The sequence below is a fragment of the Castanea sativa genome, chromosome 7 (genome assembly GCF_040712315.1).
Source record: "Castanea sativa cultivar Marrone di Chiusa Pesio chromosome 7, ASM4071231v1".
NCBI lineage: Eukaryota > Viridiplantae > Streptophyta > Magnoliopsida > Fagales > Fagaceae > Castanea > Castanea sativa.
The window spans coordinates 21,947,973-21,961,785 of NC_134019.1; the positions used below are offsets into that span (position 1 = coordinate 21,947,973).

General features: G+C 35.3%; 1 protein-coding gene across 2 annotated transcripts; it reads left to right on the plus strand.

Annotated features, from left to right (window-relative positions):
• The first annotated feature begins 1,202 nt into the window (after positions 1 to 1,202).
• Positions 1,203 to 6,211, plus strand: LOC142642272 (protein trichome birefringence-like 12). 2 transcript variants are annotated; one of them, XM_075816611.1, is made up of 4 exons: positions 1,203 to 1,804; positions 3,725 to 3,862; positions 4,909 to 5,158; positions 5,493 to 6,211. In XM_075816611.1, exons 1-4 carry the CDS (start codon positions 1,299 to 1,301, stop codon positions 5,763 to 5,765), a joined length of 1,167 nt encoding a protein of 388 aa, XP_075672726.1. In that variant the 5' UTR covers positions 1,203 to 1,298; the 3' UTR covers positions 5,766 to 6,211. The 2 variants fall into 2 exon arrangements, with proteins under 2 accessions (XP_075672726.1, XP_075672727.1); XM_075816612.1 differs by having other exon boundaries at positions 5,516 to 5,708.
• Positions 6,212 to 13,813: the final 7,602 nt, after the last annotated feature.

The window sequence follows — 13,813 nt, forward strand, 5'->3', positions numbered from 1 at the left end:
TTTTTAGCAACTTGGTTTCCACAATTGGTTTTCTCCTCTTTTTTTTCCCTCCATTTTCGGCAACTTGGTTGCCACAATTATTTTTTTTTTCCTCCCATTTTCGGCAACTTGGTTGCCACAATTGGTTTTTTTTTTCCCTCCATTTTCGGCAACTTGGTTACCACAATTTTTTTTTTTCCTCCCATTTTCGGCAACTTGGTTGCCACAATTCATATTTTCTCTCTCCTCACTCCCCTGCAATTTCGACAACTTGGTTACCACAATTGGTAAACCATTCAGGCACTCCCCCTAGCATGCATGGGGCACTTCACGAGCAGAACTTGGGCACGACAAGAATTTCGGTAACCAAGTTGCTGAAATTCAATTTTTCTCTCTCCCAACTCACATCACTTATCTTTCCACTCTCTCGTACTTTTTCTTGCAATTTCGGCAACGCCCATGGTTGTCAAAATCCTGATCTGGATCCTACGATCCTATGATTTTATGATCCCACCTGCCTAAAACGATCTGGATCTTTCAAGGATCTTTGCAATCGTTCAGGATCGGTAGGATCGTATGATTCTGACCATCCCAAACGATCTTAGTTTCTTATAATATTCTTTAACTTGACAGAAGGCTCAATTGGACTTAAATGAAAAATAAAATCTTAGTAGACCAAATTTTTCCACTCTAATGAAGAAAGAGTGTCAGTTGGACCAAAATAAAAAAATCCCAATAGAGTGTCACATTTTGAGGTTTTTGGCCTCTTTAAATGATGCTTACAAATAGATGTAGTGATGTATGATAATTATATCAATGAATGTATAATTTATGTGATTATTTAACATACCAATGTATATTTTTTGTTTTTCTCAAATAATGTAGGATCTTACGATTTATGATCCGATCCTATGATCGACGATCCCACCTGCCTCCCACAATCTTACATAGAATCCCGATTTTGACAACTTTGGTAACGTCGTTGCCGAAATTTAGTCTCTTTCCTCAATTTCATAAATAACTTTAAACAATACCTATAACAATAATAAACTTCGTTTTCTGCAATATTCAGCCAAAAGACTTGTAAAATTTCAGGGATGAGTTTTTTTTATTTATTTATAAATTTTAAAATAATAGGATGAAAATCTAATTTATAATTTATCTTTTTAACAACAAAACCATAACTATATATAACATAATGCACAAACCGTCCTTATAACATTTTATGCACATTATAGTCCAGAATCCAGATCCAACCAAGCCCAGTCATCATTTCAATTCACAGACTCTGTTTCTTTGGGGCCATAGACTGATCAACGATGCCTCCTAAGCTCATCTCCCACCTCTTCCCATGTCTCATCTTCCTCACTCTCCTCCTCCTCACCCTCTACTTCAATCTCCTCTCTCACACCCGACCCTCGTCACCCTCACCACCTTGTAACCTCTTCAAAGGCAAATGGGTCCTCGACCCGACCCGTCAACCTCTCTACAACCACACATGCCCTTTTCACAGAAACGCATGGAACTGTCTCAAGAGCCAAAGACAAAACATGGGTCTCATCAATTCTTGGAAATGGGTACCCGAATCATGCACTTTGCCCCGGGTTGACCCGACCCAGTTCCTGGGTCTGATGAGGAACAGGAATATTGGGTTTGTTGGGGACTCACTGAATGAGAACTTTTTGGTGTCTTTCTTGTGTGTGCTTAGAGTGGCTGACATGGGGGCCAAGAAGTGGAAGCGGAAAGGTGCTTGGAAAGGTGCTTATTTTCCCAAGTTTAATGTCACTGTGGCCTATCACCGTGCTGTTTTGCTCGCCAAACACAAGTAAGATTTCATTTTTGGAGTGCTTTTGAGCCTTGCATTGTTCAGTGCTTTCAAATTTGGATTAATGTGATAGCTATAATGGATCACTAGTAGTTAAAACATATTGTTGTATTGCTATTATTAGTGCATTGTTCAGTGCATTCAAATTTTCGTTTAATGTGATGGCTATAATGGATCACTAATAGTTGAAACATATTGTTGTATTGGGATTGATATTATAGTGAGCATATATATGCACTTTTTTATAATGAGTAAAAAAGATTTTTCCTTTGGAGTGCTTTTAGAGAGTTTGTTTGTTTTGTTTATCGATTTATTTAATGAAGTGAATTTGCATTAATTTGATGGCTATAATGGATCACTATAATAGGAGAAATACATTGTTGTGCTAGTGATGTTGATATTGTTGTGAAACTAATGCTCATGGACACGTTTATAGATGTAGCAAACATCACTCTGATTGACATGGATTGTATAAATGCGGGGTTTTATAATGATTAAAAATGGTTCATTCCAGTGTCACATGTATTAGGATTTCATGAATGCATAGGTCACTGTTTTTGTTGATGACTTGGGTTTTAAAAATGGATAGGTATGTTAAAATTCTCTGGATAACAATGTTAAATAGTACTAATAAAGAAGAAGATTTATTTTTTGGAGCGCTTTTGAGCTTGCATTGTGCAGTGCTTTCATTTTTGGTTTATTGTGATCGCTAATGGATCACTAAAATAGCTGAATCATATTGTTGTGCTATTGCTATTGATATTGTAGTGAGATTAATACTAGAGGACATGATGAGATATAGCATATATGTGGGCTTTTATAATGATTAAAAAAAGATTCAATTTGCCAATGTCACTTATATTAGGATTTCATGAATCATAGTTTACTGTTTTTGTTGATGACTATGGTTTTAAAAATGGATCGGTATGTTAGAATTCTCTAGATAACAATGTTAAATAATGTGCTTTCCTGTTTTCCATTAGTTTCCAAATGGCCTGCTGTGTAATTGATGATGTGTACTGAAAAAGAACTTTCTACATATTATATTATATTATATGATAGTAATGCGGTATATTTTTTTTGGACTTTCTAAATTAAGTGCTGGCTGTAACAAGAAATCCATGATAAGTTAGATGTATGTTCCTAACTTCCTAGTAAAGATTTTAACATGTAATATCTTGGTGATATTGATGAAATCAAAGTTACAATTGCATCTTGGTTGATCTTTTCTTTTTATTCTCAATAGCTTATAATCTAATGGTGACATGTATGAAATCAAGGCTACACCCTTGCCCTTGATCCCATCATCTTGGGACAAGAAGGTGCAATTGAGATACAGCACTGATCTTTATTGATCTCTATTTTGCTTGTTATTACTTTTTCTCCCTTCTTATAATTATAAAGATAATGCTTGAAGTAAAATTTATTCAAATTTGAGCTTCATTTTTTTATCCAACTTCTAGCTTCATTGCTTGCATGTGTGGTTAGGTGCTGTATTGAGTGTGGATTAGACGAGTTTGTTGCTTAGTTCCCCCCCCCCCCCCACTTTTTTTTTCTTGGTTGTCTATGATTTAATTAAAATTGTTGAGACGATTACAATATAAATATGGGACTTTGTTCTAATACGTGAAAAATTGTATTAAAAAAAAGAATTAATACACAGGTGATTATAAAACATCCTCTCATCAAGTTACACTTAAAAAATTCATAAGAGCAATGCAGTCCAGTAAGGAATCACAATGCAAATTCCAAAAGCATGCAGTCAGTCATATAGAAAGCGGGAGAGGAAAGAAAAAAAAAAAACCTTTTTAGGGGGTTCCCATTGTGTCCTTGTTTAAAATCTTAGATAAAGATGCATTAAATCTTTTTATAATTTTTGAAAAATGGAAACCTTACATGCTCATAACTGATTAAACAAAGGTGGCAACCAAAACAGTCAACAGTTGGCGACCAAGGTGGACTGAAAGGAATACATCGAGTTGACGTGGATATTCCTGCAGATGATTGGGCCAACATCACTGACTTCTATGATGTCCTTGTTTTCAATACTGGCCATTGGTAATGTCCTTTTATTTTTGTTAATTCATAGAAGATGTAGTTCACTGGACTATTTTGTTTTATATCTGTATTTTAATTGATTTGACATATCATGTGCATTGATATTAAATAGAATGTTTCATTTACGATGAAGAGGGTCTTTTGGTCTCTAGTACCTATATTCTTGGCAAGGTCACAACTGGAATCTACTTTATTACCTAGCCAAAATAAAAAAAATGAAAACCTTTACAGTATCATGTTTTGTCATAGTACATGAGCAAGTAATGAAATTCCTAATTTTGTCTTGTTTAGCGGCATTGTGCACCAGTATTGTTGTCCTTACTGATTATTCTTTTCATGTATATGTTTTTGATATATTCTGAGTCAAACTTCTTGGACCCTTTTAAGCCTCGATATGCATTGTTGTATCCTTGTTAAGCAGGTGTAGTCTAACTTGGTAGTAAGCTCAAAGCTTGACATTTAATGTTGGTGTAGCCAAAACCATTTATATCATATAGCAACCAAAATGAAGGCATGACATCAAGTTTGAAATAATTTAATTCATATATCATCAGGAATAAGTATTTTTTTTCTCCATCTTTAATAATTTAATTCTTCTAACATTTACTTGAGGAGTCTACGCTAGAAATGACATAAGATGATTAAAGTCTGTAAAAGGAAGATCTTGGTTTGTCAAATGTAACTGGTAGAAATAAGTATATGAATCAAAATGAAATGATCTGGTCCTGGTATGGGGAATTGGGGATAACTTGAAAAGAAAGAAAGAAAAAGAATAAAGCTGGAAGGCAGATGACAGAGTAGCATTGCCACTAGAATGGGAGTAAAATAGTTTAATTTTAATGAGGGGAAAAAGAAATAAAAAGTGGCTAGAAATTTCAGAAATTTCTCAAGTTGGTATTGTAAGCTCCAGTGCTTACATTTCTTTTTAATTCAAGACACTTAAGCCTTTAATTGGCACCCTTATGAAATGATCTGCAGCTGTGGCAGTGTGGCCTCTTATAAATTGGTAGCTTTCTGAATATACCTTTTGATTTGGTCTTGAATAGGTGGGGCTATGATAAATTCCCTAAAGAGAGACCTCTTGTATTTTATCATGCTGGGCAACCGATATCTCCTCCCCTCGAGATGTTGGACGGACTTAAACTTGTTCTTGAGAATATGGTCTCTTATATACAAAAAAAAGTTCCAAGCAAGACACTCAAGTTCTGGCGTTTGCAATCACCTAGGCATTTTTATGGTGGTGAGTGGAATCAAAATGGTAGCTGCTTGTTCAATGAGCCACTGAGGGAATCCCAGGTATGAATTGATGATGGTTCTTCACACTTTTGTGCCTTCTTACCAAGATTTTATCTAACGATAACAATATTATCATGGTTTCATATAAAAATCATATTCAATACCTTGTATGTCTTTCAAGTTTTCATTAACTTATATTGGGGTTCTAGACGAAGATTTCAATTTCTTGCCTTGGCTTGAAAAAAAAAAAATCAAGATGTACTTTTTAAAGTTAAATTTTGTTAAAATGGGGAAAAAAGTGTGTGTGTGTGTGTATATATGTACACATATGGTTTTTCTTTTCCCCACTCCCCCTTTCCTTTTCTGAGCAGATTAGATACTGATACCTGGGCAGCTTGACTTGTGGTTTGATCCCAGCAACAATGGTGTGAACAAAGAAGCAAGGTATCTGAATCATCTGATTGAAGAAGTTTTGCGAGGCACGGAGATTCAACGGCTTGACCTGACACATTTGAGTGAGTTCAGAGCAGATGCACACCCGGCAATTTGGTTGGGAAAGAAGGATGCCGTGGCAATATGGGGTCAGGACTGCATGCACTGGTGCTTACCTGGTGTCCCTGACACATGGGTTGATATCTTGTCTGAACTGATCCATTATAGCTTGTAGATGGGATGAACATTGAAAAGAATGCATCAATTTAAAAATTGAAACTGCCAACATTTCCACGCACGACAGTTGACCAAGATCTAAGAAGTGAGTATCAAGGTCTAAATGAGAAGCTGGAGGCAATGTGAACAGAGATTTGAATGATGTTAGGGCTCTCTGATGGGTAAAAGCCTACTCCTTTTATTTGTGGCAGGAAGTGACAAGATCCAGATATCGAATTGTAACAAGAAAGTAAAATCTGAGCTCTTACTTCAAATTGCCTTTTGATCTGTCATTTTTTCATGAGGCCTTATTTTTTCACGGGGTGATAGTGAAGGCATGACATGTCAGACATTTTGAATGGTTTAATTTTTTATCTATCATTTTTTATTATAGTATGTATTGCTTGTCTGTAATCTAAAATTTATCTATAAATCTCTTGTATAAAGTATACACAGTTTATCATAGTCACACTTGGATATTTCTCTTGGAGACAAACTTGTTATTGATGAATCCGAATCATCGATCTGTGCTATTTAAATTTAAAACGACGAAACATTCCAGCAGATTTAGTATTGTATGTGAGATACTAAATCTATGGCTAAACCAAGCTTTGCATGTTGAACTCTATTGGACTGGCACTGGAATGCAAGGATAAAATTCACTTTATTTTGGATACAAGATTTTATAAATTATCACTTGTAATTGTCTATAGTAAATTATTTCTCGCTTGCGGTTTCCATTCTGGTGTCTAATAGCAAGGCATTATTGATTATACACCATGTATGCTGTTAGGCATTGTCCTAGGAGAATACAACCAAAAAAATGTCCAAATCGTGGCCTGGATTATGCAGACAAGCATTAACCAAACGATCTTTTCCTCTAAAGGGAAAAAAAAAACTCCATTTAAACTGTTTCAAGAAAAAATTCTAGTTTTGATAGGGCTGACACTGAAAGTTGAGAAGCTTAAATACCCCCACGACAACTATTCTGTTTCGTTTAATGATGAAGAGCTAACCTATCTTTCAACTGAAAAGCCTCAACTTCGTAAAATTCTTTCTCAGATTATGGTATGTTAGGTTACTAAAAAACATATGAACAATTTTCTTAAGAGCCTCCACCTACTAGTATCTCTGTTTTAAAATCCTACACAATTGCTTGCTATGTTTTAGACTCAATCAGCTCAACTGCTATCAAAAGCAACAATCAATGAACGTGACTAGCAGAAAAGCATTAGACAGCTTCTGTAGTTCACCAATTGAAGGCTGGTGCACATCTCAACAAGGTTATCCTAAGAAAACACTAGAGGACAGTTGATGGTAAACCTGACAATGTCACTTTGTAACATGTTCTGCAAAGATGCTTGCAAAAAAAAAAAAAAAAAAAAACAGAAGCTACTTTGGTTTGGAGAAGAATTATGGAGAGAATCCTATTTCTGATGTTCAAAGAGCTTCCTCATCAAAGTTGAACTCTCTCTCAAAAATCTCATTTTGACCTGCTCATTCATGAAAAAGTTGTTTCTTGACTGCTCAATCAATGTCTTACGTTGCATTCTCAGCTCATAAATATGTGTTTCTTTGTTTCATTTTTATGTTAATCATACAATGCTCATGAAACAACTCTCTATGTCATAACTTCACCATTTCTTTGTCTTTTCACGGGCATCCCTTTAATGCCTTTCTCTTTATCTTAGATAATTAATACACAATTATTAATAATTAATATATACATTTACTTTATTGCTTAATTGAAAGAAATAATATGTTGATATAAATACAAACAAAGAGAACTAATCTATATATATGTAGAGTTTATCAATTGGAAGTTGACGATGTACATGCACTAATATACATAATTGAAATCTACGAGAAAGTAGAGTAGTAGACTATAAAATTTGAACACAAAATATAGATGTCCTTTGTTTGAAGCAGAATTGCAGAAGAATAAGAGGCATCTTCACAATCCTTGAACTCTAGAGGTAGGACGGGTGGCGGGTTTGGACCCACAATCGCTTTCTTGATTAGCATCGAGCACTGCTTCTTTTTCTTGGCTTACAAACCCAAACCCCAATCTTGAACCGAAAAAGCAGAGCCCGTGACCTTTTCTTGCCCAACCATTGCCCTCTGTTTCTTGGTTTCCAATTCCAAACTCCAATCTTGATCATCCACATCTCCAAATCTTGGTCTCTTTTGAACAGCAACGCTCTTGACCTGGGTAAAGATTGGCTTCTTGAGGGCCTTCTCTTGTATCAATCTTGCAAACTTGTCAAATTTCTCGATTTCTACAGATGCAAACCTCAACCAAGGCGTGACCAAATGGGAGCAACAGTATTAGTATGACCCTCCATATCATGAATCTCCATATCATGAATTATGAGTGTGGCAGAGCAGGAGTGAGGAGGCTTTTTGGGTGGGATTATTTTCAGCCGTTCGATCTTGTGGGGCTTTGGATTTTCGTTAAGAATTTAAGATCAGAACCCACGTCCAAATGGGGTTTAGCGTTAGCAAGAAGATCTGGCAGAAACCCATAATCCCTCTTCCTCTTGAGATTCAAAATTGGAATGTAGGGATCAGAATGGGATTGAGATTGGGTTTTAGAATTAGATGCGAAGTTTGATCTTCTTTTATAGGCACCCCAAATGGGTTTGAAATTATACCCAGATCTTGGTCTCTTTTGAACAGCAACGCTCTTGACCTGGGTAAAGATTGGCTTCTTGAGAGCCTTCTCTTGTATCAATCTTGCAAACTTGTCAAATTTCTCTATTTCTACAGATGCAACCTCAACCAAGGCGTCAAAAGAGGACCAAATGGGAGCAACAGTATTAGTATGACCCTCCATATCATGAATTATGAGTGTGGCAGAGCAGGAGTGAGGATGCTTTTGGGGTGGGATTATTTTCAGCCGTTTGATCTTGTGGGGCTTTGGATTTTCATTAAGATCAGAACCCACATCCAAATGGGGTTTGGCGTTAGCAAGAAGATCTGGCAGAAACCCATAATCCCTCTTCCTCTTGAGATTCAAAATTGGAATGTAGGGATCAGAATGGGATTGAGATTGGGTTTTAGAATTAGATGCAAAGTTTGATCTTCTTCTATAGGCACCCCAAATGGGTTTGAAATTATACTCAGATCTGAACCTGGCTTGGGAGTCGATGAACGGAATTCTGAGCAAAATTTTAGACACCAAAATTTCTTTTTTCTCCATCTCCAGAGAGAGAGAGAGAATGAGAGAAAGAAGGAAATTTGATTGACAAAGAGAAAGAAAGCAGAGACACAGAGGGAGAGAGGGTTTGTTGAATGAATTATGAGTGTTAGTGAGAAGCAAGAAAAAGTAAAACGGGGGATCATCGTATATATATGATTATGGGGGCTGAGGGTGGTGGCACTCTGTCAGAGTAACGGCTAGTTGAGTTTGAATGAAAAGGGTTGCGTTGGGTTCAAGTCCATCCCAGTTTCTCCAACTCTTGAGACTGAGAAAACAAAACAGAGCAAAACAGAGGGAGTTTTATTTATAAATTCAAAAATCCAAACCCTAAAAACTAACGGTTAGTTGGTAGGAGTATTTGGGAAGGGCCTCTCACTACTCTCAGCCTATTAAACTCGGTTTCTTTAGTTCTCTTGAGTTTTCTAACTGAAAACACTTTTTTTTCTTCCTTTTCTTCCCCATATTACCCCTCTTTTTTACTTTTATTTCTCATACTTGCCCTCTCTTTTCCTGACATTCTCTTTATCCTTTCATTTTTTCAGTTCAAATTTTAATTTTGTTTATATATTTATTTTTAATTCAATTACTATTTTGTCTATATATAAATAATTAAAAATCAAAGTCAGGAAAAAATCCTAATAGATTGTAATTAAAAAAAAAATTGTAATATGAATTCCAATTGTAGTTTAATTTTGTATCATGTGTCTTAACAGATTTAGATCTTCTAGATTTATTAAGATACTCTACTAAATAGATTTTCTTAAATCTTAACCACTTTTTTATGATTTAAGGGTCAACATTCTATTATGTCAACATTCTATTAACAATACTCTTAAAATAATAAAATAATGTTGCAAACAAAACAATTAATATTATTGTTAATAGAATTCTAACTTGGCAGAATCTAGACTCTTAAATCATAAAAGAGTGAATCTGTGCCCTAGAAAATCTAAAGGATCTAAATTCGTACCTTATCTAAGTTTTTAAAATTATTGTTCTAAGAGCATTACCATCAGCTCTTCTATAAATATGTCATTTTAACACACCAAAAAAGGCTACTTTATTATTTTAACACACCATTTTACAATTCACTATATATCATATCTTCTATTCTTCAATTCTATACATTAAAATAATATATACAAATATTAAAATAACATTAAAAAACTAACAAAATAAAAAAATACAAAATAAATAAACCATTTCAACAGCTCACCGCCACCCCCCACCGCAGGCGTCTCCACCACAGCCAACCACTGTTACAAACCCATCACCATAACCCACAACCCACCATTATTACAAACCTACCACCATAACCCACAACCCACCATTGTTAAAAAAAAACAACCTAAATGCAAAACAAAACCAAAATCAGCCCAACCACATGCAGCAAACATAAACCTAGCAAACCACAATACCACTGGCCAAAACCACCATTAATCACCACCACCTCAAAATACCAAACCTACAAATCTACAATCCAATTTCTCAAACCAGATCCAATCCCCAAAATCAACCATAAACAATCCAAACAAATAAGGGGATTCAAATCTTAGTGAGATCGAGCAGATTTCAGTGGAGGCGAGTTGCTTAGCGAGCGCATCGGCGAAACTGAAGCGAGTTGCTTGGCAAGTAGCAAGCAGCGTTGGCAGAGGCGAGTGGTGTTGGTGTTGGAGGAGATGTGAGTTACTTGGCGAGTGGAGGAGGCGATCTCTGGCGAGCGACGGAGGTGATCTGCTGGTGAGCGGAGGGTGGAGAGATCACTGTGGAGATTGTGAGAGAGGCTGAGATAGAGAGAGATGAGAGAGAAGGGCTGAGAGAAAAGAGAGATATACGGTTGAGAGAGAGAAAAAATGAGATAAAATTAATGAGAGGAGAGAGAAAAATAATAAAAAATTAATTTTTTCACTTATGCCAAATGTTTAGGCATTTAGAACACCTCATGTTAGAAGATTTTTGGTGTTTGGTGTGCCAAACACCAAAAATCCACACAAAAAAGGAGTTAAACTCATGTATATATCTATGACTTACAAAATGCATATCTTTTACATTAGGTATAACTTGAACTCATATATATGTGTAATTATGATTGTTTTTATTGTACCGTGCATATGCATGAGTTATATATTAATATATAGTAATTAAAGCCAAAGTTGAGAGAAAATCCAATTAGATTCTAATTTGGATTACAATTGTTGTCTAATTTTGTGCTATGTGTTCAATCTAAGTTTTTAAAATTTTTGTTTTAAGTGAGTTAATATTGTGCAAAAAATGAAGAGTCTAATATAAATAACCTATAAAAAACCCAATAAACCAAAAAAATAAAAATTAAAAAGAGTAAACTCGTGTATATCCAAAAGAAAGTAAAACTTATTTATGACTTAAAAAATGTGTAACTCTTACACCAAGTATAATTTGAACCCTTATCTGTATATAATTATGATTGTTTTTAATTGTATAGTGCATATGCACGGGTTATATACTAGTTTGTATAATAATAAAAAGAAAAATTAATAAATGATGGTGATTTTTTTAAGGTTTAATTTTTTTAAGAAGGAGGTTTATTAGTTTTGATTCTATAGTTTTATTACTTAATAACTCATTTAGCACAAAAAATTATCAAAATTAAATTGGACTCCTTGATTTTCGTAATGTAAGTAAATAGTTGCAAAAAATTTAAGATATTATATAAGACATATGACATAAAATTAGACTTCAATTTTACATTTAATTTGATTCTCTCTCACTTTGGTTATATATATATAATTATTATTCATTAAATTTTATCTTATAAAGAGAAAGAATAATATTTTGGACAACAAACTTTAAATCTCTCTCTCTCTCAAGTAGATTTTTTTTTTTCTTGTTGAGATACCGTTTTGTTAAATACTTGAATAATATTATTCAGTTATTGCTAAAAACTTGTTTGATTTGATAGGATAAATTTAGTTATAATTTCAATTTTTAATTATATTTATATAAATGAAACAAGTTTTATTAAAAAAATTGTAATAGTTGTGTGGCAAAAAATCATGAAGTAAAATTTTACAAGGTGGAGCCCCAAGGGGAGGGGATGGAGTAAGGAAGTTTTCCATGTCATATGGGATGAGGATGAGGTAAGAAAAAATTATGTGAAGCAGAAGTGAAGATTCCATCTTTTGGGCTCGCCCTTCCTCATTGCCATCCCTAATTGCGTTGGTTCTTCAAACTCACTAATCACTATTAAGAGTAGCTAGAGAAGTTATCTTCTGCACCGAGCTTATGCAACCACTCTCTCACTAACATGTGGATCCCACATGCATATGAAAATTTTGCAGTTTAGCCATCATTTATTCCTGTTTCTGCAGCTTCATAGTATTTTCTCTTGCAACAGATGAGTCATAATTTAGTTTGATTTACAACTCTTCTCAGACTAAGCATTCCATATTTCCTATTTAGAATTTTCTCCTCTTGGAAGCAGGCTTGGTGTGCTACCACTTGAGCTTAACAAGCTGCTCTAGTTATCGTTGTCTTGTCAATGGCATTAACTCCATTGCTCAATGATGTGGAAAAAGGGCTGATGAATTTATTAAGGACAACTTTGATGCAGAAAATGTATGTTACTACTGAAGGCCTCAACAAATGGTTTAATAAACATAAAAATCATGTTTAGCGTTAAAATGTCTATTTTATACACTCACTATGCTTAGAAACTTAGAAAGAAGTCACGATTTCAGTTCAAAAAACTGTGTATACTATGTGTGTGAGTGTGTGCAATAGACATTTGATGTATCTTGATTCTTGTTAATGAGTACCAGTCTTTATTTGAGTGGGGAAAAAAATCCCTCATTCCGCTATAGGATTTTCTCTCTTTGTTTTCTATAATTTTGGCCATACTATGTGATGGGCGCATGGAATGATTCTGTGCACTCTAATATTCTATGGACATGTTTGGAAACACTGGCCTTATAATATTCTATGTACCTTACATTTGGCATTTCTGTGCATTCGGATATTCTATGTACCTTACATTTGGCATTTCATAGGCCCACTATGAATGCTCTTAAGAGCATCCATAGCCCATAGGGCATATTGCAAATATAAACCCAATTTGCAATTTAAGCCCAAAAACATCACTGCATTAGTTATTGTAAAAGCCAACAATTGCAATTTTTTTTGAAATTTAGCTACAGTGTAATTTTAAATGTAGAATGCACTGTAGCTGAATTATAAATGTAAATAATATTATTTAATTCTCTCTCTCCCCCTTTTTATTAAACAATTCCTATACTCTCTCTCTCGTTATTTCTCTGCTCTCTTCCCTCTCTCTTCAGTCTTCAGACCCAAAACCCATAGCCACCACACCACGGCGAGCCACCACACCACGGCAGATTGGCCTGGCTAACGACAGCGACATTGCTTGGTTTCTCCAACATGGATCGGTGTTGGTTTGGGTTGATTGTGTTGGATTTTTGGAATGGGTTTTAGAGTGGCGATTGGGTGGTTGAACGAAACCAGGGTGTGCTCGTCGTGGGTCTAAGTTTACCGGCGTAAATCTGGGATTTGCTCACCGTGGGTTTGCCGCCATGGGTTTGGGTTTTGCTTGCCGTGAGTCTACATTTGCTCATCATGGGTCTTTTTTTTTTTTTTTTGTGTGTGGTGGGTTTTGCTCACAGTCATGCTCTTCAGTGGTGGTGGTGGTGGCAATGGGTTATGGTTAAGGTTTGTGTTCATGGTGGTTGCTAGGCATGTGGTGTGGGTTGGTTTCAAGTTCAATGGATCACGGTGGATCGAGGTGTCACAGGTGTGGGTCACGGTGGTTGTGGGTTGTGTTGTTTTGGTGGTGCTGGGTGGCTGTGGGTTGCTATGTTTCTTTTTTTTTTCTT

Bases quoted from the DNA above. Each gene is read 5' to 3' on its own strand.
- LOC142642272 (XM_075816611.1), top strand. From the start codon at position 1,299: ATGCCTCCTAAGCTCATCTCCCACCTCTTCCCATGTCTCATCTTCCTC. The intron at 3,863-4,908 runs GTAATGTCCTTT...GGTCTTGAATAG, and splicing joins GTTTTCAATACTGGCCATTG to GTGGGGCTATGATAAATTCC. The intron at 5,159-5,492 runs GTATGAATTGAT...ATACCTGGGCAG, and splicing joins AGCCACTGAGGGAATCCCAG to CTTGACTTGTGGTTTGATCC.